Source organism: Cololabis saira, chromosome 14 (genome assembly GCF_033807715.1).
Source record: "Cololabis saira isolate AMF1-May2022 chromosome 14, fColSai1.1, whole genome shotgun sequence".
NCBI lineage: Eukaryota > Metazoa > Chordata > Actinopteri > Beloniformes > Belonidae > Cololabis > Cololabis saira.
The window spans coordinates 2,690,190-2,716,686 of record NC_084600.1 but is presented as its reverse complement, the minus strand read 5'-3'; the positions used below and the strand labels follow the sequence as shown (position 1 = coordinate 2,716,686).

The 26,497-nt window shown below is 40.2% G+C and overlaps 1 protein-coding gene across 5 annotated transcripts in view; it reads right to left on the bottom strand.

Annotated features, from left to right (window-relative positions):
- LOC133459461 (prolyl 4-hydroxylase subunit alpha-2-like) overlaps positions 1-26,497 on the bottom strand; it is a 52,080-nt gene that overhangs the window by 1,410 nt on the left and 24,173 nt on the right. For 2 of the 5 annotated variants that reach the window (XM_061739408.1, XM_061739407.1), the window contains exons 6-15: positions 24,766-25,005; positions 15,196-15,392; positions 14,018-14,194; positions 11,079-11,149; positions 10,574-10,673; positions 8,969-9,022; positions 7,782-7,805; positions 7,622-7,687; positions 4,826-4,894; positions 4,480-4,576 (exon numbers count right to left, since the gene is read on the bottom strand). In XM_061739408.1, coding sequence (XP_061595392.1) covers positions 4,480-4,576; positions 4,826-4,894; positions 7,622-7,687; positions 7,782-7,805; positions 8,969-9,022; positions 10,574-10,673; positions 11,079-11,149; positions 14,018-14,194; positions 15,196-15,392; positions 24,766-25,005 — 1,095 coding nt within the window. Of the gene's footprint in view, positions 1-4,479; positions 4,577-4,821; positions 4,895-7,621; positions 7,806-8,968; positions 9,023-10,573; positions 10,674-11,078; positions 11,150-14,017; positions 14,195-15,195; positions 15,393-24,765; positions 25,006-26,497 lie in introns of those variants that run through there. The other 3 variants (XM_061739410.1, XM_061739409.1, XR_009784053.1) reach the window with 3 other exon arrangements.

Genomic DNA, 26,497 nt, shown 5'->3' with positions numbered 1-26,497 from the left:
GCAAAGTTGCTGCCGTGTTAAAAGACACTGGTAGGAAAGATCTATTTAGGTACAAACATGTACATCATTTTCAGTTCTAAATGGTTCTGTACATGTAGTAAATATCTAATCTAACATAAATATTTGCGGCTTGCATATCTTTTTTCTTTTAAATAGAGCGGATGCGGCTTATATACAGGTGCGGCTTGTAATCCAGAAAATACGGTATATATATATATATATATATATATATATACACATACACTAGGGCTGTCAAAGTTAACGTGTTAATAACGCGTTAACTCTTAACGGCGACTTTTTTTTAACACACGATTAACGTGCAGGATAAAAGAAAAAAAAAAGAACGGTGCTCTTCAAAATAAAAGCATAAAAATAAAACGTAAAATGACAGAAGTACAAGCTCATATCGCTGCACTCAGGGCAGAGTGCTGCGCTATAAATTTGTAGATCTGCTATTTTTCAGCTGGTGGTGCGTGTAAATGGCAGCAGATTACGTGCAGAGGGAATTAAGCACTTCTGTCATTTTACGTTTTATTTGTATGCTTTTATTTTGAAGAGCACCGATCTTCCTCTGTTACTTCCGCTTTCGACGAAGCTTAAAGGAGCCGTCTGTAAGAAATGTCCAAAAGTGGTACTGCAGTCACTTTCAAAATATTGTTGAGCTGCGTGTACCCTCCCCCTCCTCCCCCCGACCAGAGGTTGCCAGGTAGGCTGCAGAATGCAGCAGGAACGTAGGCTGCCATGGCTGCCATAATTAGAGCCGAGCTGGCAACCCGGATGCCGAAACAATACTGACTTGGTGATTGGGAGATAGGTGGAGGGTGGAGCTTCAGAAACAATACTGACTTGGTGATTGGGAGATAGGTGGAGGGTGGAGCTTCAGAAACAATACTGACTTGGTGATTGGGAGACAAGTGGAGGGTGGAGCTTCAGAAACAATACTGACTTGGTGATTGGGAGATAGGTGGAGGGTGGAGCTTCAGAAACAATACTGACTTGGTGATTGGGAGATAGGTGGAGGGTGGAGCTTCAGAAACAATACTGACTTGGTGATTGGGAGATAGGTGGAGGGTGGAGCTTCAGAAACAATACTGACTTGGTGATTGGGAGATAGGTGGAGGGTGGAGCTTCAGAAACAATACTGACTTGGTGATTGGGAGATAGGTGGAGGGTGGGGCTTCAGAAACAATACTGACTTGGTGATTGGGAGATAGGTGGAGGGTGGAGCTTCAGAAACAATACTGACTTGGTGATTGGGAGATAGGTGGAGGGTGGAGCTTCAGAAACAATACTGACTTGGTGATTGGGAGATAGGTGGAGGGTGGAGCTTCAGAAACAATACTGACTTGGTGATTGGGAGATAGATGGAGGGTGAATCTTCAGAAACAATACTGACTTGGTGATTGGGAGATAGGTGGAGGGTGGAGCTTCAGGCCAAAACAAAAAATGACAACATAAACATCAGTTGAGGGCTGCAACTCCTCTTTTTAAACTGGAATACCCTGGCTTGAGTGCTGTTGTCAGTGACATAAGTATTTGAAATGAACATGATTTTTAAATGTCTGTTGACATATCTGGGTCATTTTATGATTCGTTTTATCATTGCTCTTACATACAGCTCCTTTAACTTCCTGTTCCCGTCTGAGCGTAGCAGCATGCTAACGCTGCTCCAGAGTTGGTAAAATATGCAAGCAAATTATTAACTTGTCATAGTTTGTGTTGAAACTTATGAAAAGTTATTTTATTGTGGTTTATTGTGCTTCCCGTTCGTTAAAACAAACTGGAAAACTGTCATTATTTTAATTTAAGTAAAAACTAATTCATAACGGTTTAAAAGGTTTAATTCATGTGAAAATTTATTTTTTGAGTTTACTAAATATTCTTTATGTTGTTCAAAATGTGAACATAATTCCTCTTCATTATTCGTGGAAATAATATGTATTGTGGGATTTGTATTATTTTGTCCATGTACATATAGTTTTCACAGTGCCAGGCGAAAGGAGGAGAGAATAAAGTTGCACCATTCGAAGCTCTCTGCATCTTGTGTGATTAATCCAAGAGGGCTGCTACAGTGCGTGCACCCCTTGTGGTGCACAAAGGCCATGTAGGGGTCGTGTGACATGAAAAGGGTATTTGTATTTGTATTCTTTCACAGTTTTAACTCAAATCTTTGATTCTGTGAGGGTTTCTGGAAAAAAAATTGAGATTAAGGGTGATGGCCAAATGCAGATAATACTGGGGTCCTTGACATGCCAGTTTGAGATCTAAATATGTTGTTATATCGTTATTGAATGCACTGTATTTTTTATTTGTTGCATTGATTGACTGAATGTGCCTATATTTTCAACACTGTGCCTAGTTTTATGTTTTACACTATGCAATACGTTTTACACTGTACAATATGTTTTTATACAGAACTTTGTATTTTTTCTTTATCCTTTTGAAGAAAAAAAAAGACTTTGACAGATCACCTGTTTTGGTGTATTTGTTACAAGGTGGTGGTGGTGTGTGAGGAGGTATATGTGAGGGGGTGTATGTGAGGAGGTGTGTGTGAGGAGGTATATGTGAGGGGGTGTATGTGAGGAGGTGTGTGTGAGGAGGTATATGTGAGGGGGTGTGGTCCAACTTTCTAATTGTGGGGTAAAGGGGAGGTAATTATCAGACGTTTTAACAATTGTTAAAATCTTTATAATTATAATCTACAATTACCAGGTAATATTATGGAAACAACACACGCTTTCTTTTACAGTCCAGTTTCACTTTAATTACTGAGTAAAAGCCAGGTAAAAATGTCTGTACTTATTGGGTAAATACTTAGGAAATAGAATTACTGGGCAAGTAACTACAAGGTAAGTACCTGCCAATCACCAGGTAAAACATGGTAACTATCAGGTTAATTACAAGGTCAATAGAGTCATTTACACCCTCGGGGGTACATGCACCAATCCATTGATAATACATAAATCAATAATGAATGGGTAAATACCCGGTAGTTATCCATGAAATGTATAGTAAATACAAGGTAACTACATGGTCATTGAAGTGTAATTAGCTGGTAACTACCTCAAATATAGGTTATAATTTCCTGGTAGTTTGCAGAAAAATACTTAGTAATTACCTGATACTTACTTAGAAATAATTCATGTAATTTCAGAGTAATTACATGGTAAATTGACTGGTAGTTACCAATATTAACCTAGTAAATACCTGTTATTTCCCTCATAGTTCCCATCTAATGTCTTTGTAATTACCTAGTAATGTTTAGTTTAAACAACCAGGTATTTACCATGTTATTACCTGGTAAATACACATAATTACCTGGTACAAGAAAATACGTAATAATTACCTAGTACTTACTGGGTAAATTACCCGGTAGTTACCATGTAATTACCTTGTAAATACAAGGTACTACTAGGTAATTACAGTGTAATTACCATGGTATTACCTGGTTATTACTGTACTGTAAAAGAAAGGGTTACCGTTTTTATTTGTATATGACAGTGCTGAGTGAGTGAGATGAAGAAGTCAATTTCCCAGAGGAAACTTCCCAAAGGGATTAATAAAGTCATCTGAATATATATATATATATATATATTATATATATAAATAAAAGTATAACAGTATGGGGTTATAATCAGTGCCTTTACCAATGGTTTTTTTTACCCTCCTGTGAAGGTAGCATTAATGTAGAAAATTACGTTGAAAGCCGTTGCCACTTTCGAGACAACATTCCAGGGTGTCCATGTCATTTATCCAACATAATATAGGCTCCATTGTGCAAACATTACAACCATATGGCTGAGGAATATAAGGATATGGGTACTGGGCTGCCCTTGCCTCAGTCCTGTTCTGTCCCCACTAAAGATTCTAGGGAAAAAAATTATTCTTGCTATGATTAAGGTTTTCAGGTGTTTGTCCCAATTGTGTCCCAACAGGCCATCACCATCACATTTTGTATTACTAAATCTTTCACATATTCCCGTTTGAGGACTGCAGGTCAGGACTGCAGGTCAGGCCATCCAGTACCTGCACCGTTGTCTTCCAGGCAGCACCAGTAGTAGTTGGGGAGAATGACTTTGTAATGTTGACATTTTGAAAAGATGTCATCTTCAAAGAAGTGTATGATGCTCTGAAACACCAAAGTACTATTCTGCATTGATTCCGTCATCCCAGAAGTTTTGTCTTCATAGCCATCACAGAGCCTGGCTGTTGGGCTTGATGGTGTTCACGGTCTGGAGGGTCATTTTTGGTTTTGGTTCGGCATAAACTTAGTCAGATTCTTGTTAAAAAGATCTGCCGGGTCTACCAACATAATACACATGTCCACTATCATTTATGTTGTTGAGCTTTGATACAATTAAATCGTTTCCGGACAAGGTTCACTTGAGGCATTTTTTGTTTTGTTACACATGTTTAATCATTTTCGAATCCCTTTTTAAATGCATCACAAATCTGCATCCAGCCTCCACTTTGACTCACCCCATTTGCTCCCCACCAAGACAGGACACGCTGCATGTCTGGTTCTATAATCTCCCTCTCCGCTCCTGAAGAGGTTGTACCAGAATACTGCCGTCCCCTGTGGAAGAGAAACAAAAGTCTCAAACGACCGCAGCAGCGCTGAAGAGAGACCTGGAGCACAGCCGGAGAGATTTGTTGCAGCGTTACATTGACCAGTGTTTTTCCCAAAGGCGTTTGGTTGGTTTTGACAAATTGCCATGAGATAATGAGCGACGCCGAGGGAACTTAGCAGGCTGGAACGGCGGCACGGACACGGTCAACACAACACAAATGAACACAGGAACATACGGTGCGCTGTTCAGATCACCTTTCGAGGCCAGATTGCTGCACCAAAGTCGGGGAAAACGGTGGCACCGCCCGCCTCAACATCAGTCATCTGAGAAGAGAAATAAGAGAACATTGAGTGATTGGGACATGTTTACGGGAAATACACACACCAACGATCCTGAAGCTAGAACTACTGTCCAACAGTCCAGTTACAGTTTACACCATTGTCTGTTTGGACTAAAAAGTTTGAAAATATTCAAGTCAGTTGTGTTTTCCCACAAATTTAGTTAATATTTACACTCGTTTAATGCTTAGACCAGGGGTCGGCAACCCAAAATGTTGAAAGAGCCATATTGGACCAAAAACACAAAAAACAAATATGTCTGGAGCCGCAAAAAATCTCTTGTATCAGCCTTAGAATGAAGGCAAACGGCGAAAGGCGAAATGTCGAGAAAAAAGTTGAAATGTTGAGAAAAAAGTCGAAATGTCGAGAAAAAAAGTCGAAATGTTGAGAAAAAAGTCGAAATGTTGATAAAAAAAGTCGAAATGTCGAGGAAATAGTCAAAATTTTGAGAAAAAAGTCGAAATGTTGAGAAAAGTCGAAATTTCAAGAAAAAAGTCGAAATCTCGAGAAAAAAGTCAAAATGTTGAGATTAAAAAGGAAAGGAAAAAGGAATAAAAAAAGAGAAAAAAAGGAAAAGAAAAAAAGAAAAAAAAGGAAAAAGGAGAAAAAAAAAGAGGAAAAAAAAGTAAAAGAAGAGAAAAAAAGGTCAAACATTTTTGAAAAATCTCCAGGAGCCACTAGGGCGGCGCTAAAGAGCTGTATGCGGCTCTAGAGCCGCGGGTTGACGACCCCTGGCTTAGACAGTTGCAGCCCCAGAATTTAAGTCTAGAAAATGCATACTTGAGATGCATTGACATTCATAACTTGCACGTGCACAAAAACACACAAATTATGTTTGGTTTTTTTTTAGGGGGGGGGGGGGTTGATTTGTCCAGTTGGGAGAAGACTGTGACTGTGCTGGCTCTGCAGTTGCACTGAGAGGATTCAGCAGGAGCAGTGATGTTTCCTGCTTTACCGTTTCCAGGTTTAGCTCAGTGCACCTTTGGTCAGTGAGCGCTTCTTGGCATAACTGGGTTTGCTGTTAAATCAGTCTGTCAGATGGGATATCTTTACGAGTATTTTCTCTTTTTAAGAAAAAAAAAGGTATTCATGTAGTTTGCAGCTTGAGCCATCTTCTTGAAACCTTCTCACGATCTCTTTCGCTCAATACACGCGTCAATCATTTAGCGGCACCTTCTCCTAACCACAGGCTCTTGCCAGTAATCATACCCTGCCAGTTGCACTGATTGATTTCAAACATTATATTGTAGTACTGTATGTGAGAGATTTGAGATTTTCTCGCCCGGACTGTTAGGTGTCCTATCAGTCTGTGTGCAAGGTGCTAATTAAAGTGTCAGTCCATGTCAGTAATCATTAGTCATGATTTCAGGGAAAGCGGGTGACTGGTTGCGCGTTACGTGGTTTCTCCTGCTGAACAACTGAAGTCTAGACTAAAAATAATAGTGTCTGGTCAGCAGCACAACTCCATAACTTTAATGATGCTGGCTTTTGAATTAAGAACATGGCAATTTCCCTCATCGCCATAGAAGATGTAGCGTTAATGCGTTAAAATAATAATTATTATAGAATAAAATAATCCCTTATTGAATCGAGATTCATTGTAAAATGAAAATCTTTTCTCAATATATATTTATATACGTAGGTGGGTAGTAACGAGTTACATTTACTCCGTTACATTTACTTGAGTAAGTTTTGGGAAATGTTGTACTTTTAGGAGTAGTTTTGAATCACTATACTTTTTACTTTTACTTGAGTAGATTTGTGAAGAAGAAACTGTTTCTCTTACTCCGCTACATTAGGCTACGTTGAGCTGTTACTTTTCTTTTATCCCTTTTATCCACGTACGCGTCAATCTCATGACATCACTGGGTGATTCTTTGGGAAAAATGTTTGTTTTTGCATGTTTTGTCACATTTACACAGACTCAAACACACACAGAGTTTCTATGAGTTCATGGGCTTGTTCTATTTCTGGTTAAAAAAGAAGTACAAAGGCTTGACATTTTGTGCTACTTGTGCTTAATTTATTATTTTATTCTGTTATTATTTTATTATTTATTAAAGTACTTGAATTTACTTTAAGATTATTTTAATTTAAGCTATTTTTTATTAATTTTAATTTATTTTATTATTTTATTGATTTAATTTGCCTGAAGATGATTATTTTGAACTTTTGTCTGTTTGAATAGTTGTGTTAAAAAAATAAATCAGACGTTACTCAACAGTTACTCAGTACTTGAGTAGTTTTTTCACCAAGTACTTTTTTACTTTTACTCAAGTAATTATTTGGATGAATACTTTTTACTTCTACTTGAGTCATATTATTCTGAAGTAACAGTACTTTTACTTTAGTACAATTTTAGGCTCCTCTACCAGCTCTGCTTATATACTAATGATTTTAATTAAAATAACTACAAAATAAAAGTTGACTTCCTTATCAGCAAGTTTAAGGGGAAATTAGTGCAAACGTCTTCACCATAAGCACTGGAAGTGATTGCTGGGAAAACAAATTCCTCAAGACATCAAGGTGATGTTTAGATTTTAATGACAAAACCATAACGTCACATTGGAGTTAGTCAATCAGTCCGGGTCCAGAGTTGAACCGGAGCTCATGCTTACGGTCACCCAGCCACAACAAAAGAATGGAAAGCGGGTTTTCAACCCGCAACCACCACCGGCCGTCAATCAGCGGGGACCGGACACACATACTTACGTAATTTAAAAAAGTTGCCACGCGATTTCCAGTGCCTAATCTTTTGAAAGCATCAGGCTCATCTTTCTATGAAGATAAAATTAGAGTGAAAGTACACGGTGAAAACAGCCCGAACATTACTTACGTAGTTAAGGTAGGTAGCAAGTCTATTTCCATCGACCTTGAGGTTGCTGTCAAAAGGACGCTGCAACAGACGTTTAGATGTTTAACCAATCACCAAAAAGACTCACATTTGGAGCCTGCCACTGAGGCCTCAAACTACACTAAAGTCCCGCTGCTCTGTACTAAGATAAAGCCCCCACCACCCCCCCCCGAGACCCCTCAACAAGTGTTTCACAAACAAGCTATATCTTTTAAAGAACATAACTCACTTCACATGAAAGGTAAAAAGAATTAAAAATAATTCGAAGACTTTTGTACAATAACCAATGTACTCATTAGGGCTGGGCGATATGGACCAAAAGTCATATCTCGATATTTTCTAGCTGAATGGCGATACTCGATATATATCGATATTTTTTCTGTGCCATAATTGGGGTTTCCCCCAAAGCATTATAGCATAGCATCTCTGTTAGCTTCATTTTTTTCTGAGGCAAACCCTTAAAAAAACAGTCAGTTTTAATACAAAGCCTCGTGCCAAATGTCACACAGGTTCCTTTATTAACAGAGGTCTGCACAATATGAAAATGTATAAAACAAATGAAATAAAAATAAACTGCCTGCATATATAGAATAAAAATGCTTCTTGAATAAAATAAAACAAATATCCCTTTCCTGCATAACAATTAAATTAAAATACACTGTGCAATTAATACAATGTAGACAGTAACAGGCAGACTTTTCCACTGAGGTGACAGTTGTGCAAATAACAAAACATTCGTGCAAATCTCAAATAAAACATTCAAGTCAATTTGTCACAAAATAAGCTATATCAAAATCATAATTATTATTTTTTTTTTTTAATAATCGATATAAACGATATTGTCTCGTACCATATCGCGTTTGAAAATATATCGATATACATTAAAATCTCGATATATCGCCCAGCCCTGGTACTCAGCCCTAGTTAAACTGTGAGGACAGACTAAGCAGGATCCTTCTAAAAATACTAGCTGGATTACTTAGTAATTCTCCTGTTTCTGGTTATTCTGTATTTATTTTACAGGAGCTTAAAAACCATCACTCGCCAATAACAGTACTATCAAAAATAAAGCAATCGGTTCAGAACATCTCTTCACTGTTAAAAAGGTGCAAAATGCAAGATTAGGGAAGAAAAAAATTGGGGCCGATACCCAAGACAAAGTTGCACCACATGAAAAATAAAAAAAGAAAAAGAAGGGAACTCACCCTTGAGAAGTCAAAATGTGGCTCGTACTGTCCGCCAACTCCGTAGTTTGCCACCTGGTCAGCCATAAACAATGCAAGGCATTTAGAAGAGGGAATGATTTTTCATGTTGCCTTGTTTATGATTTCACCCCGTGTAGATAAACTAAGACTTGATCCATTAAATCCATTGAATTTCAAAGTCTCCATATCATCCAATTAAAGTGTTACCAACCTGGTGCGATGCTGCTACACGCCTCAGTATCCCTGGATTCATATTCTTGTGTTTGTCATATAACTGGTTTTCAATCAGATTTAAAAGTCTAATATTTAATTAGACTTTTATCAAACTTATTTGCTATAAAATGACTTCTGCAAATGAACTTAACACATGGTGCAGATAAAACTGATCTAATTCAACAGAGGCGATTCCTCGAATGCTCAGCTCTTCCTCTGTGGATGTTGCTCGTTTTCCTTCACGGTTGGACGGTGTCTCGGTAAGAGTGGGATTTCAGTCTAAGGTGCCAGAATAACCATATCCTGTTAAGCAATGGTCATAATAGTATACTGAGGTGTGTAGAATTGATGGGCTCGGACCAATCCAGGCGTCCTGGTGAGGGGTTGTGACTTTCCTTCAGCCCAAAATGTTGATTTTGGCACCACCGTTATCTAATCTTTAACTTCCTACGAATGCATCCAGCCAGATTTTTTATTTTTTTTCCTTTTTCATTTGTGAGTGGTGTCGTTTGAGTGTCTGAGATCTCCACTGACACAAACACGAGTTCAGGCCAGCACCAGTTTCAGAGGTGGTAGTAACGAGTTACATTTACTCCGTTACATTTACTTGAGTAAGTTTTGGGAAATTTTGTACTTTTAGGAGTAGTTTTGAATCACTGTACTTTTTACTTTTACTTGAGTAAACTGTGTGTGTGTGTGTGTGTGTGTGTGTGTGTGTGTGTGTGTGTGTGTGTGTGTGTGTGTGTGTGTGTGTGTGTGTGTGTGTGTGTGTGTGTGTGTGTGTGTGTGTGTGTGTGTGTGTTTGTGTGTGTGTGTGTGTGTGTGTGTGTGTGGTGTTTCAAAAGAGATTTGCCGTTAGACATTGTTTTATCCTGTTATGAAAAATGTGATGTTTAAGAAATATATGTTTGAAAAATCTATGTTTGAAAAAAATATAATACAGAACTGGACGCTGATTAACGAGCATCGTGTCTGTTTCACACATTTTTTTATTGTTATTATTTTATTTATTTTATTAAAGTACTTGAATGTACTTTAATTTAATTTGCCTGAAGATGATTATTTTGTACTTTTGTCTGTTTGAATGGTTGTGTTAAAAAAATAAATCAGACGTAACTCAACAGTTACTCAGTACTTGGGCAGTTTTTTCACCAAGTACTGTTTTACTTTTACTCAAGTAATTATTTGGATGACTACTTTTTACTTCTACTTGAGTCATATTGTTCTGAAGTAACAGTACTTTTACTTGAGTACAATTTTTGGCTCCTCTACCAGCTCTGACCAGTTTCTTCAGGACACTTGCAGACTGAACTTGTGGGAAGGTTTGACCACGTGGACACGAGCGCCCGCTACTTCATATCTAATGTTTGATAAAACATTAAGCTGCGTTACCTGTAGTAACTCTGCAGTCTGTACTGTGAGGCCGGTGATGTCTTCTATTCTCTGATTAACTGTTTTGATAACGGGGCCGTCCTCTTCTTCCAACCACGCACTGAGGAAACAGGCGACCTTTAAACACACACTTCAAAGTCTACACATATCTCACTTGGTCATATTTACACTTGTAACAGGTTTTTCCTTTTTAATTAAAACGCTAACTTGCACTGATATTTAAAGAGTATTATGTACATCCACAAAAATACACTTTTCTTCAAGTACACAAGTTTCAGGACATTTGTTTAGGGCAGAATTTGAGAATTCGGGGCATCTTTTAAGGAAAAAGAGTTAAAAAAAAATGCTCCTCGTGGTTCAGAGTAATTGAATAAACAAAAGCAATGCTCAAAGGATTCTACAACAATTGTGAATGGCATTAATAATAAAAAGATAAAGATATATAATTACACGGCTAAAAGACAGAAGAAGAAAACCCAAGGCACGTTTCCACTGAGTGACTTGCCTTTTTGATACTCTGTAGTTGGCTGTGGTCAACACTCCTGTTTTCGGGTCACGGACAGTCGCTCTCGCAAGCTTTGAAAGAGAAATAAAAACACATACATTACACAGTTTATTCACTCCGTTTCCACCGTGTCTTTTTGTGCACCAACACTCATTAATATCACATGTGCCACATCTGCAAAGCTAATCCGTCCACGCAGATTCAGAAACCAGGGGCCGGATTCACCAATATGTTCTTAAGAACCATCTTAAGAAATGTCTTAAGATCTAAAATGAAGAAGTTCATAAGAAAGTTCTTACGTGCAATTCCTCAATATTTTCTTAAGAACCGTCTTAAGAACTCTCATTTCTTACGAATTTCTTATTTTTCCTACTTAAGAACTTCTTAAAATATGGCTGTATCCGAAATGGCATACTAAGTACTACATGCTACATACTGCATCAGTATGTACTGTATACTGCATACTAAATGAAGGATTCAGTAGCCGCTCCAGCAGACCGTTCACACAGCAGTAGCAGCCAAGTATCCCAAAATTATATTATATCATTATTATTATTCATTTCATTCTATTCAGTCGATGCACCTGCAGCGAGACTTCACTACACTGATGCATCGCTCCACAATATTGCGGGTCTTTGTTTGTGCAAATGTGTTGAAAAAGGTGATATTAGAGTCTTACCTTTTCACAGAAGAAATTTTAAGACAGGTCAAGGTCGTCTTAAAGTTAAGAAAAAAGTCAAGAACAAATTTGAGAACTTTTATTTCAACAATACCATTTATTCTTAAGTTTTTTCTTAAGAAGAAACTTAAGAAGAAAGTTGAGAAAATACTTAAGAACTTTTTTGGAGAATACGACTTCTTCTCTTTTTTCTTCTAAGACTGAACTTAAGAAAAAAATGACACTTAAGAAGATTTTTATTCTTAAGAATGTTTTGTGAATCCGGCCCCTGCTTTTTAACATCCAGAATGCAACAATGTTGTTTTTAAGTGTGTCTGCAACAAAAAGACACAAAACGTCCATGTCAAGAATGACTTCATGGGCAACTCGCTGTTTGCTAGACCAAGCTGTAATAATTAAACCATAACTGCAGGGTTGAGTTGAAATTATCGCAGACAAAAGGGCTGTAATTGCAGCTGGCTAGTGGCAGACAGACCTGTATCTATAAAAGTGACTCATGTAAAGTGCAACTACAAACAACTGACGCTCACGCTATGTGATAAAACAACACATTCCGTTGAAAAAAAAAAAAAGAAATCACTGATGAAAATTGGAGAGAAAACAAGAGTCCGGCATGTGTCATCCCAACCCTGACTTTCCTCTCTTCCAGCTTCTTCCTCCGACGCGGGACGGAGCTTTGAGGCAGGGAAGAGCATGTTGTTTTATTTTTAAAGTTATCCTTAAGCAAAGAAAAAAAAACTAACTTCACATATGTCGTTGGAGGTGTCAGGTTGGCTCCCTGTTGACGGAATTATTTGACATTTTCTCTATGGAGCTTGCGATGTTTTACGGCAACCTCTCGTCCTTCAGCGTGTCCCGGTCACTAACATAAACTAACTATTTCACAATCCCTACGTGCGCGACACATACGGATCCATATGCAGTACTGGAGTTGAGGGGGGATGAGAGGGGATAGCATCCCTCCTGAAATAAAAACGGTCCAAATCATCCCCCCTGTAAAACTGCCATCCCCACAATTTTCACCTGTTTCAAGTAAATTTTCACTTGAAATAAGTAGAAAAATGGGACAAGATTGATCTGCTCATTACAAGCAAAAAAAAATCTTGTTCCACTGGCAGATTTTTCTACTTATTTTAAGTGAAAATCTATTTGAAACAGGTGGAGATTTTTTCCAGTGATGAGTCTTGTTTTAAGTGTAATGAGATTTTTTTACTAAAATGAGACATTTTAACTAGAAATAGGACAAATATTCTTGTTAAGATTTTGAGTTTTTGCAGTGATCCATTTTACTTATCCTGTGAAGGACAGAGTCATATTGATAAGTTCAGAAAAGTGTCACTGCTATTATTTGTAATATATTATATTATTTTTTACAACTCCAGTACTGTCCATACGGTGCCAAAATCAGGTGTTGATGTAACATTTATACATAAGACGCTGTTAAGCAACGCCAGCCTTGCTTCCAGCAGTCTGCAGAGCCGTTGGAGGTGGTAACTACATACACTGAGAGAGCAATTAAATTCAGCTCTGAGCAATTCCTAGAATCTGGAAAGATTCTAGGAAAACTAGTGCCAGATGTAATATGTTCACACTTCCCTACTCTCTGAGTGGTTGAGCCGGTATTTGGGCACACACATCACACGTTGATTGATGTTATGGGGCTTTTTTTTTTTTTTTTTTTTTTTTTTTAAATCGTCGTTGTATTAACTATTTATTATCCATTATTGCTTTTATTTGTATCTGTACAGAGTTTGTATTTTATTGTGTTTATGGTGTCTGTGTTCTGCTTTTATCTGTACGATGACCTTGAGTGTCACGGAAGGCGCATATAAATGACATGTACTATTATGATTATTATTATTATGATTATTATTATTATTATTATTATTATTATTATTATTATTATTATAATTACTGGAAAGGTATGTCGTGAAAAAGTTAGTAGCCGCTCTTTTAATTCAATTTTAGGTTTAAGAAGAATAATCTGATCGAGGCCGGTTTACTGGGCAAATAAAACCTCCAACGTACAATAACCTAACTTCTAGTCCCATTATATAAAAATAAAGACAAAAAGGAGAAAAAAAGTATCTTCTTCCTGTTATCATATTATGTTAGAGGGTTAGTTGTGTGGATGCTTATCAGCATGAACCGCTGTGCAGATCTCCATCAACACTTTTGTGGTCTGGAGTATTCAGGTGTGAGATAACACATTACCAAAAGGGAAAAACATAAGTATAAGCATTAGTATTGTTAGTCTCACCCGAGGTTTTGCCAGCTCTTTAATCTTCTCAATCTCCTCGTGGGACAGGACGTCCAGGTAGCGCACGATGCGAGGGCTGTCCCACTCGTCCTCCTGCTTTATGGGCCTCAGCAGGAGACGAGGGTTCCGTCCACCGTCGTGGTAACGGCAGGACAGACGGCTCCGTCTCGCTTCAGTCTGGTTACGCAAGAATCACAAACAAACTACTTGTAACATCTGACATCTTGAGAGGTCCTAATGTCCTATTTAACCGTTTCTCCACTCTTACTTTTGGTATAACTTATAAGCAGTACTCGAGTTGTAAAAAGAAATCAGGGGGGATGGTGGATTTTATCATATGGGGACAGATGATTTGTGCTGATTACAAATAATATAATATATTACAAATAATAGCAGTGACCAAAACAGCTGCAGAAATACTGCAGGAATGACATAGCAGCAGTTAAATGCAGCCTTCTGTAAGCTTTAAATATCCACTGGGCTTACATCAAATACATCAAAACACAACAATAAAAAACACTTTCTGAACTTATCAATATGACTCTGTCCTTCACAGGATAAGTAACATGATCACTGCAAAAACTCAAAATCTTAACAAGAATATTTGTCTTATTTCTAGTTAAAATGTCTCATTTTAGTAAAAAAATCAAAAAAAAAAAAATCTGCCAGTGGAACAAGATTTTTTTGCTTGTAATAAGAAGATAAATCTTGTCCCACTGGCAGATTTTTCTACTTATTTCAAGTGAAAATTTACTTGAAACAGGTGAAAATTGTCAAATAAGTTATTTTTCTGGTGTTATTTTTCTGGTGATGACTCTAAATTTTGAAATAGCAGTAAAACCACATTCATTGATGAAATGACATCAGGGATGGAAAGGAGGGATGGCAGTTTTACAGGGGGGATGATTTGGACCGTTTTTATTTCAGGGGGGATGCCGTCCCCCCTCAACTCCAGTACTGCTTATAAGTGTGATGATCCTGCTAAGGATGACATCTCTCAACACGTCTCTACACACACCAAACAACACAATCTAAAGATGAACTGATTTCATTTCTAGGGAATTTCTTTGATTACATTGCCCATGAGGTAAAATGTTTCATCTGTCTCTCTGTTACAGGTCTTCTTATGAAAGCCAAAGTTTTTCTTGGCGTGCCTTGATGTTGGTTGCACCTCTCACCATTTTGATGCCCTCCCCCCTGCAGAGAGCCTCGTAGATGTCCCTCTCCGGGAGGTGGTCCTTGGGCCGGCTGTAGGTGCCCAGCTGGATGGGCTCCTCGGAGGCCGGCTGGTAGTCCTGGTCCATCTCCTGCAGCTGCTTGGACAGCAGGTGCTCGAAATACCGCAGGTTTCCTCCGGCCCGCTGGTGAGCCGCGTCTGTCGGGGGGAAAAGGAAAGAGGTTTGTCAGCGTCTCGCCAGAGAGAAGCCTGTATGTCCCTTAAATGTTTTGATCTCAAAACAATGCATTTATTGTACAGTAAATAATTACCACTTTTTAATTACTGAAAGACTTTAATATTTGAAGGTATGATAAAGTTCTGCTGATCAGTACAGAAGACCAATAAAACTGCTGCCACACCGTAGTTTTTCCTCCAGTGTCGTAACGCGTTAACATCTGTGCTGCTAAAGAAGCTCTACAAAACCCTGTTTTAATATAAAGTTGTTAAGATAAATAAAATAGAATTGAAGACCAACAGTATAAATATTTCTAACACAAAGATTCAAACACACCACAAACTTTTACTGTTTTCAGTTTTCTGAATACTTCATCCGCTGCTGGTGCTCTTTTGTTTCTTCCCTGTCGTTGCACAGTAGTTACCATCAAAGGTTTGGAAAGAGAACAAGTACGTCCTCTAGTGGAGATTATGGGACATACACAGAATGTTCATTGAGAAGTATCAACAGCAGCATCGTGCACTCAAGCTCTCAGACAAAAACAAGGCCTCAGATCTTAATGCTCTTGTTACTAACATGGCTTATTCAAAGTTATCATTAAAGGCCAGAGGCCTCATTTATAAAGCTTGCGTGTGCACAAAACATGTCTCATTCATCCCGAAGCACAGCAGAAACAGGCTGCAGGAGCCGCTGCGCATGCTCAGCAGGCTCATTTATATGCAAATACAGTCATTAACTACTTTGCATTGACCATTTATGGTATAATGTAGGCGTGTAGAGGGCGGAGTATGAGGCGAATTCACGTGCGCAACCTCCCAGCTGGACTGTGATTTATAAAGAGAACATTACGTGCAAGTGTGCGTGCACACAGTTTTATAAATCAGGATTTTTTTGTGCGAACGCCATTTTCGGCTTTTGAGTATGAATCCTACGCACTCTTTTATAAATGAGGCCACAGGTGATCTTCATGGTGGATGGATGGATGGATGACACTGACAAGAAAAACAAATACTAGAATAAAAAAAAGAGCAAACAAAAGCACAAGTGCACGCCCGGGTAGTTCTGAGCAGAACCGCCCCCTCCGTAATCACCACAGCTCCCGCTCCCCTCCCAGTGCACAGTTATGAAGGTCAATGGCTCGGTGGACAAAGGAGCTTTTATTTCCGCTGGTTCTGGTCCGGAGGAGCAGCCTGCTGCTGATCCAGCTTCTCTGCGCTGACGGCATCATTATCATTCATTCATAATTTATTTACGGTGTGCCTTGCTGTATCTGAGGGGGTGTGGTTTTTTTGAGACTGTAAATGTGATGATCCCCCACAAAATCACATGTCACAATCACTATATCTGATTGGATGTTAAGACTATGCTTTGCTGCTATTTGCTTGCTAAATGATTTGCTAAATTTGCTGATTTGCTAATGGCTGGTACTTTTATAGACTGTACAGGACTGTCTCAGAAAATTATAATATTGTGATAATGTTCTTTATTTTCTTTAATGCAATTAAAAAAACAAAAATGTCATACATTCTGGATTCATTACAAATCAACTGAAATATTGCAAGACTTTTATTATTTTAATATTGCTGATTATGGCTTACAGTTTAAGATTAAGATTCCCAGAATATTCAAATTTTTTGAGATAGGATATTTGAGTTTTCTTAAACTGTAAGCCATGATCAGCAATATTAAAATAATAAAAGGCTTGCAATATTTCAGTTGATTTGTAATGAATCCAGAATGTATGACATTTTTGTTTTTTTTTAATTGCATTACAGAAAATCACAATATTACAATTTTCTGAGACAGTCCTGTATGTTGTCTATGTAAATCTTTTTGTGATGTTTGTTAGTGTATTTCTGAACTGTATTTTTATTTTTATCATATTATTTTTATTGTTTCATTGATCGGACCCCAGGAAGAGTAGTTGATGTAAACTACATCAGCTAATGGGGATCCAAATCAAATCAAATCAAATCATGATGGTTAGTAGTGTCTGAAGTCTCTTCTCTGCTCCGTCACAAGAGGGCTCAGCTTCAGTCTGACCACAGAGCCCGCTGGCCTGATCACCTCAGTCCTTCTTGGGTGTCCTGCCCCCCCAACACACCACAGCTACCACTGACTGGAAAAACATCTGCAGAAGTGTTGTACAGATGTTAAACAACTGCAGCCTCCTCAGGAAGTGCAGGCTGCCCTGCTCCCTCCTGTGGTCTGTGTTGTGAGACCGGTCCAGAGTCCGGGTACTTGTAGGTTCCTACACCCTCAACTTCAGCTCCTCCAATCAGAGCTGGTCATGGTCGTGGCCTGGTCTTCCCAAAGTCTTTAGAAAAACATACATGTTCTTAAAACAGTCCATGAAACACTCTCAAGGCGAGATTTTATGTGGCGCCCCGCTCCATCTATTTACGTAAGCATACAAAAGAAGTGGAGTAGCATTGTTCACCATTGTCTCTAATGATAGATAACATGTACCGTAATTTCGCGACCATTCGGCGCACCGTGTGGAAAGGCGCACCCTCATTTTTGTGTGTCATTTTTAGATTTAAAACATACATATGGCGCACCGACCCAAAAGGCGCAGTCTACAGAGCAGAGCTGCACACACGCGTGCCGCAAAACACGCCGGCCGGAAAACACACACACCCGCTGCAGAACGCACACACATGCAGAACGCACACACAAGCACACAAGCGCTTATTTAAAAAATAGAGCGGGAGCAAAACCTCTGTTTCTGCATTAAAGAGCTCCACTAATTCAGCTGCGCCAGTCCGAATTTCCTCGGTGTCAGTCACTTTCTGCACAACAGTAAATAAACTTTTCATACCCCGTTGTGCGGATCCTCCACCGCGCAGAGCCCGTCTCTCCCCAGCGGGGTGGAGCAGCGCGCGTCACAGCGGCTTTAACCGGGAATGTGACCTGTTCGGACCGGCTGGGACCGAAGCCACCCACCTGTATGTGAGCAAGGGCTCCCGGGGAAAGACCAGCGGCCTTTCGGCCGGATCTGCCCCGGGGATGGTGCGCCCTGGCCCGGCAAACCCGCGGCGGGAGCCTGGCGGCTCCTGAGCGCATCCTCTGCATCTTGGTTACCGGAGATCAAACCGACAGATTTGCCTGAAAATCTCGCAGGGTGAAGTTGGTCCGACCTGGGACAGACCCCTGAAATCCCTGCTCCTAAAGCGGGTGGGAACCAGGAGAATTTGATCTGATCCAGCTTCGGGAACCTGGAAGTCGGGTTGCAGCAGCGCGCGTCACAGCGGCTTTAACCGGGAATGTGACCTGTTCGGACCGGCCGACACCGAAGCCACCCACCTGTATGTGAGCAAGGGCTCCCGGGGAAAGACCAGCGGCATTTCGGCCGGATCTGCCCCGGGGATGGTGCGCCCTGGCCCGGCAAACCCGCGGCGGGAGCCTGGCGGCTCCTGAGCGCATCCTCTGCATCTACCGGAGATCAAACCGACAGATTTGCCTGAAAATCTCGCAGGGTGAAGTTGGTCCGACCTGGGACAGACCCCTGAAATCCCTGCTCCTAAAGCGGGTGGGAACCAGGAGAATTTGATCTGATCCCGCTTTGGGAACCTGGAAGTCGGGTTGCAGCAGTGCGCGTCGATCACCCACCGCTCCAAACTTTCCTCCAAGTCCGGCCATCTCGCCTTGTGTCCGCGGAAGCTCAGCTGCGTTTTCTTCACCTGCCGCAGTTCGTTTTCCAGCTTCCTCCACTTGCGAACCATTGATTCATTAACTTTATATTCTCTTGCGGCTGCTCGATTCCCATGTTCCGCCGCGTAGCTGATCGCCTTCAGTTTAAACTGTGCTTCATAAGCGTGTCTCTTTGCCATCTTCAGCGTTGTTAAGACAACAATGTTCTGCGTGAAGCACATACCTGTCCCTTTATACACCCCCCCCCCCTTCCCCCTCAATCACGTCCGCAAACCATGGGTGCTTCACACCCCCCACCTTCCCCCTTTAACGTCTGTGGCTGGTGTCATTCACGTCCGCAGACCACGGGTGCTTCACACCCCCCCCCTTCCCCCTTGTCTGTGGATGGTCTCCTTCACGTCCGCAGCTCCCCCGGGGCTTCACCCAAAGCATAGATATGGCGCACCGTTTCATAAGGCGACCGGCACATTTAAAAAAAAAAAAAAAAAAAAAAAGGGCGCCTTATGGTCGCGAAATTACGGTACCCCAATTACAGGCTTGACAAATTACTAATTATTTAAAAAAAACTAAATCTGTAATACAATATAAAAACCCTTACCACAAATAAAAATCCTGTAAATAAGTGAATAAATAATAATAATTTACAAATACAACATATTTAAATAACCACACAGTCTACAGACAATAACTTTATTAATTTACACCATGCAATAACTATTTACAAAAACACACACACACACACACACACACCTGACCTCTAGTGGTGATTTCTATTACTGCAGCCACTAGAGTTGTATTTGTCTGATACTTTTACTTGACCCGATATCATTTGTAGTAATACTATAATTTTAGTAATATTAATAGGGGATTGCTTGATCTTTGAATCTAATTTAGCTATTCCATTTCAAGAACTGATAATGAAAAGTTTTAATATAATAATTATTATTTTAATCACTATATTGCAGGTGATTTTGAGGCGCCCCCTGGAGGCCACTGCGCCCTTAGCGTTTGCTTCTATTGCTTAAAGGAGCATGAGGCAGGATTGAGGCAGGATTTATGAAAAAAATTCGTATACGTTTTACGTTTTCTAGTAATAATGTCAGATGAAGCGTTCCAAACCAAAAAGAATGAGCCCTCTAGTGTATCTCTCCTTTGCCTTGAACAGGCTGTGTGCTGCAAAATGTGCTGCAATTCAGGCCCAAATTTCCCGCGCTGTCCTGTGGATGTGACGTCACATGACGCTGCATGCACGTTCTCCCCGTTCTCCCGTGCCGGCTTCACTGTTGGCTGCAGTACCCCCGACGGCCGTCGTGGCGAGGGGTGGCGCTAGAGAGTCTCATTTCTTAAAAGGAGCCTCATGCTCCTTTAATGGTCAAGCCGGCGATGATCACAGTGAAGGAGCATGAAATAACAGGAAAACATTTTTAAACTAGCCATTTCCTCACTTCTTCCTGTAATTAAGAGCAACTTTGAAGCGCCTGAGAAAGTTTTCCGATATAACTGTTCAAAGCTAGAAAAGCAGATGAAAACATCAGTATCGCTGTTTAAAAACAACAACCTTTGAAGCATCAGCAGTGCTGGATTGTTGTACTGAGCTGTTATAACTGCAGAAGCAGGATGTTCATACGAACTGTCCTGCTGCTCATTACACATGATCAGACGTCTGCAAATTAACATCCAACTAAAAAGTCTGGTGGGGGCCTCCTGCTCGCTTCCCTGACGCCCCGGTCTGACCTCACCCCTCATTGCAAAACATAAATGACCAATTCTAACTCTAATAATTATGTCTGGCATTATCATGATATATTGTTTCATATTATTATATTAAGTTATGAAATCTCTTGGGATGTTAAACTATAGTATTATATTGTTATATATAATAGTATGGTGATATAATTTCGTTATATGTTATAATATTTTATACAAATTATGTTATATTAGGATATTACTATATTTATTATGCTATATTTATATGATATCATGCTACACCACTCTATATGATAATTATCTATTTGTTCACTCTTGAATCAATATTCTCAATTTATGTACCTATTTTCATCACCTTATTCACACTCAAACACGGCACGCACACACACACACACACACGCACACACACACACACACACACACACACACACACACACACACACACGCAGTCTTTTGTCATCGTTTGCACTGTATGTTAATAAATAAAATTTAAAAAAAAAACAAAAAAAAACATCCAACTAAAAAGAAAATACAGACTTAACAGCACACAAAAACATGCACTTTGACAAATGTGCTGAGCAGAGAGGTGTAGTGCAGGACTGAAACAATAAACATAAATAGATACAGTTCGTACTATGCTTTATTAAACCGCTTTAATCAGAAATATGTCCAGTATGGCAGCCTTCCAGTAACTGAGCTGTTCATGTACCGAGGTGTGAGTTATGTGTTAATAACAGAATAATTTCCTTTCAGTCCTTTTCTTGCTTTTGCTTTGGGCTCATTCTCATCTAACAGCCTGCTGGTTCGTGTACATTCCCAATATTGCTTTTCGTGCCACTTACACCCAATTATCTGCATATTTCATCCTCTGACACGGCGGGTGTCATGTTTGATGAGAATGATACATATTTTCAGCTTGAAACTCTACTCCAGAGCTCCTTTAAACAAGCGACAAATCTTTTGGTTGCATAATATTCAGACATTGTTTTTGTTTTTTTAGATGAAAATGATAAAATGTGCAGCCAACCATGAGCAGACTTAGCTTAAGACCTGGCTGGCTCCCTCCGCAGATAACTAACATTCTTCTCCGATTCTTTGGCACGGCCGGTGCATAAGCTGAGAGGGAAATGGGGTTATCTGCGTGCCTGAGCTGTTACACGGACATTTCTAACGTTCACTTCGCTTCCTTTTGTTGCGACTTGACGGTGCAAAGTAGGTCTGCGGCCGCGCTGCCCTGGTACGCTTGGGCTGACATGTAAACAAGGACGCCACACTTAAAATACGGCCTGCAGCTGTCGGCGGGACCCTTGGTGCAGAAATAACAGTTTGAAACCATAAGCCCTTGCTTGCGACGGCCAACACCCTGGACTGTGGGCAGCACAGAGCAGCAGTCAGAGGAGACGGGAAGCACAAACATCCCATTAATCACATCCCAGAAAAGATCTGTGGCCGGACTGGTTGGTGGACTAGTTAGTGTCTGTGTGCATTAGAGCATTTGAGACTGTTTTCTTCATCCCGCTCCCGCTGAATTTCTGACCATTACCACCCGCAACGTCTGGGACTATGTTTACTAGGCCTGTGTTGAAAAGATTGATTCTCCGATTTTAAATCGATTCTCATATTATTTCCTAAAAATCGATTAATATGTATAAAGATCGATTTAAAAAAAAAAAAAGGTTTTTTTTTTTTCATCATTACAACTTTTGGTACTTTTTTGTTTATGCCCAAAAAAGGAATATTTTGTTGGACATGAGAATAACTGGTGCCATGTTTTTGCCTTTAAATATGTTTAAAGAGTAGCTGAGAGTTTTCAGCTATAATTGCATAAATTGTCTATATTTCTTTGCTTTATATACTGTCTTGGGGTTACATTTGCATAAATGTTAAAAACCAAATTCTCATAAATGGGGAAAAAATAAAAGCGATTTCTTTCGTCCTCTGTTTTTTCCTCCCTGGATCTGTTTGATATTTCTGCCCCACGATGTTTCTGAAAGCAGTTCTATCAGCATTCTGGGAGCTGATTGGTCCTTACAGCATCATCAGCTGCAATACTTGCTGTTGAATCTCAATATGATACTACTATTAATATGTTGCATAACTAGACAGTTATATAATTCATGCAACAACTGAAAAAACAGTTTTATTAACAGTAACCCAAATCAATATCGGATCGAATCAAAGTGTGATAATCGTTTACATGCAGTCAAAATTCGGGTTATTGCTAATATTCCGGTTACTGAAACATTCTGAATATTCCGTTTACATGGTAATTAATCATTCAGGATATCTGGATCAAACCAGCGACGCGCGGAGAACATCATGACGCAATTACCGTCATTTCCGCTTCTTCTTCCTCTATCCAAATTCAAAACAAATGCTGCTTCGCGCAACTTTTGGCTCACCTTCTTAAATCTCGCTATCCCCGTACTTTCTACCGTCTACAAATGCAGAAATGTTCATGTCCTTCATTACATTTGTGAAGTGATTAGTCTCCTCCTGGTCTTGTGTTCATCCGTGTTTATAAGAACTTCCTGGACTCAAAAGACCAGGATTCCTTGTGAACAGAGCATGTGCAGGAAACAAATTTGTGTTCCGTTTGATGGGGATATTCTGTTTGACGTTTACATGACCAAATATTCAGGTTTTAAAAGGAGTAACCCAGGGGTCATATTCAGGTTTTTAAAAACCTGAATATGAGCAAATTCGGGTTATTCAAAAGGGGTAATTGGTGTTTACATGGTCGTGCAAATTCGGGTTATTGCCAATATTCGGGTTTTAAAAGGGTTATTGATGCTCCCGCAAAACTCGCCTTTTGCGCACGCATCAATTATGTGATTGTGGTTACAGCAACAAGAGTAGGTTGTGAGTGGCTCAAATAACACTAATAAATAACATAAAATAAACAATGTTAATGAATGAAACGAATTACTGTAATTTAACAAATGAATCGCTTCGCCATTACATACAGTATCTGTGGAGGAAGAGAATCCCCCGTCTCTCTTCCAAGATGCGCCACAGACACTAAATGCAGTTTCTCCCGATATCTGACTGGCCTTGCTTTGTCTTTGTTTTGTAAAGACCTTGTTTGGGGTTCTTTTCCATGTCATTGATTTCCATCTGGTCGCTAGTTTACATCCCGATCAGGTGTGTGCGAACCGTGCGACCGCACGGGCCTCGCGCCCCAAGGGCCTCGCGCTATGGGCCGTTTTTTTTTCGTTTCTTTTCCTTCTTTCCCTTATAAATATCAACAGTCACGTTCCATTACAGACCTAAATGTGTACTAGTCTGTGCATATCAATAAATATATGTGCAATGATGTGCTTGCTGACTGATGTCTCTGCGCAGCTGCGTGTCTGTTGTTCAATACAACTGCGTCAGACCAAGCGCAGACACAAGCTAGTCTGATCCAGATGGGTGGAGTTGGAACAAACTGTCACACAATGTCGAGAGAATGAGACAGAATCAGGAAATTTCCATCAGGGAATGAAAAAAGAAAAAAAACTAAAGAAAATGGAAGAGTTTAATGCCTCTCTGAAAGGCTCGTTTGATAAATTTGTTACAAAAATCACCGATCCGACCGGGTCTCAAGCAGCTGTGGGGCCCCGCGTCGAGGCAAGAGATGATGATGAGGCAGGGGAAGGTATCCAGTATTTTGCTAATTGGAGAGTTAAAATTGCGCATATTGACACACGATCCGACCCGAAAAACCCAAAAATTTTGTGCGCGCGAGGGCCCCACCCCAGCCATTTCGCACAGGGCCTCGCAAATCTCCCAGACGGCTCTGATCCCGATCCTGCAGTGGTTTTTTTGGCCGCCCGCTCCCGCCCGCAGCAAAATTCAAACCGCCCGCTCCCGCCAGATTTGCGTTGGGTCCTCTAGTGTGCATCACAGGCAACAAAACTCCTCCTCAAGTAAGATCTAATCCTGCTGTTCCACTTAAATTTGTTGATTAAACATATTCAAGGACTAATGTAAATACTGTATGGTACGTACCGATGGCTACCAGCCGCCGTGTCAGCTCAATGGCCCGAGGCAGATCTCCCATCTGGTACACGGAGTAGCTGAGATAATCCAGGATATCTGCCTTGGACACCACGGCGTCCTCCCCGTCGTCCAGCTGCTTCAGGGACTGCTGGAACCACAGCACGGCGTGGTAGTAGTCGGCCTCGTTGTAGGCCGTCTTTCCCATGTCGAAGCAGTCGTCCACCGACAGGACGGCGTTGGAGTGCACACCTGCACACATTCAAATACACTTTTAATCATCAATGAATAAAAATAAAAGGACATGAAGGATTTTTACTAAACGTTCCTTCAGTTAGGAAAAGTTGGAAATTGCAGCAAAATCATTTCCTTTAAATAGACAAACCACAGCAGAGGGTAAAATGACATCATGCCACTACAACTGCCAGGGAACGTGTAGCGCATGATCGTCCCATGTTACTCTGCTCAGATCAACCAAGACCTCAGAGAGAACAACAATGCATCAAACTGTCAGGGACTTTTTCTTACTGTTAGATAAGACAATAACTATAAGACAGACTTCAAACAGGGTTAAAAAAAAGATACGTTTCCACTAGTTTTTATTTTCAAGAACACATTAAAGTTTGGATGAAAACCGCTTCATTAAAGCTGGGCAGACACTGTGCGATTGTCGGCTCGTTTTGAACCGATTTTCCAGTCGCGCGACTATTTTTTGGATCGGGCCAGATTTCAACCCAACCGTTGGTCGTGCCTCGTGCAGTATACGTGGGGTAACGACGAGAGAGTAACACCTCACGATGAGAGATTAACACCTCCCGACGAGCTCCCGATCAAGAAAATCAAACATGTTTGAAATCCTGGTCACTCCTTGTGAAGGAATTGCACAGTTGAAGCAGCTACGACGCGATTGGACTCATCCTTTCACAGAGAGCATGCACAATCTCTGATGTCACGTCAAAAACTATTATTTGTAGTTTAAAGTGTTGCAAATTCACATTACAAATCATGTTTTAATAGCAGAAAAAAAAGGCTGCATTGCCCAGCCAATTCCTTGTCCAATCAACGTGGTCTCAGCAGGAGAGACCACATCTCTCCAGTGTTAGCGTCGCTTCATTGGCTACCTGTAAAATTCAGAATCCAATTTAAAATTTTATTACTTGCATATAAAGCCCAAAACGGCTTAGCTCCGCATTATTTGCAAGACCTGATAGTGCCTTATGTTCCTGGCAGAGCTCTCCGTTCTCGGAGTGCCGGTTTACTCGTAGTTCCTAGAGTATCTAAATGTAGATTTGGAGGGCGGACGTTCTGCTATCCGGCACCATTACTTTGGAACCAACTTCCAATCTGGGTTAAGGAGGCTGACACCACCTCCACCTTTAAAACTAAACTTAAAACCTTTCTGTTTAGTAAAGCCTATAGTTAGTGTTTAGTTAACCTCTAGCTGGTGTTGGTAAATCTCTAGGTAGTGTAAACTCTAGTGTGTTAGAGTCAGTAGTCATAGTTGCAGCTATGGAACAAGACTATAATAGTTAGTCTCAAATATAGCTTTGCGGTAGATATGCTGCTATAGGCCTATGCTGCAGGGGGGCACCGACATGATCCGCTGGGCGGTGCCTCTCACCCTTCTTCTCCTCTCCTTTTCCCTTTCTCTCTTCTCCATTTCCATTTTTATTTATTATAAATATCTCATAGCTATCATTTTTGTCCATTGTTCCTGTAGTCTCTTGTGCTGGCCCCCCTTTTT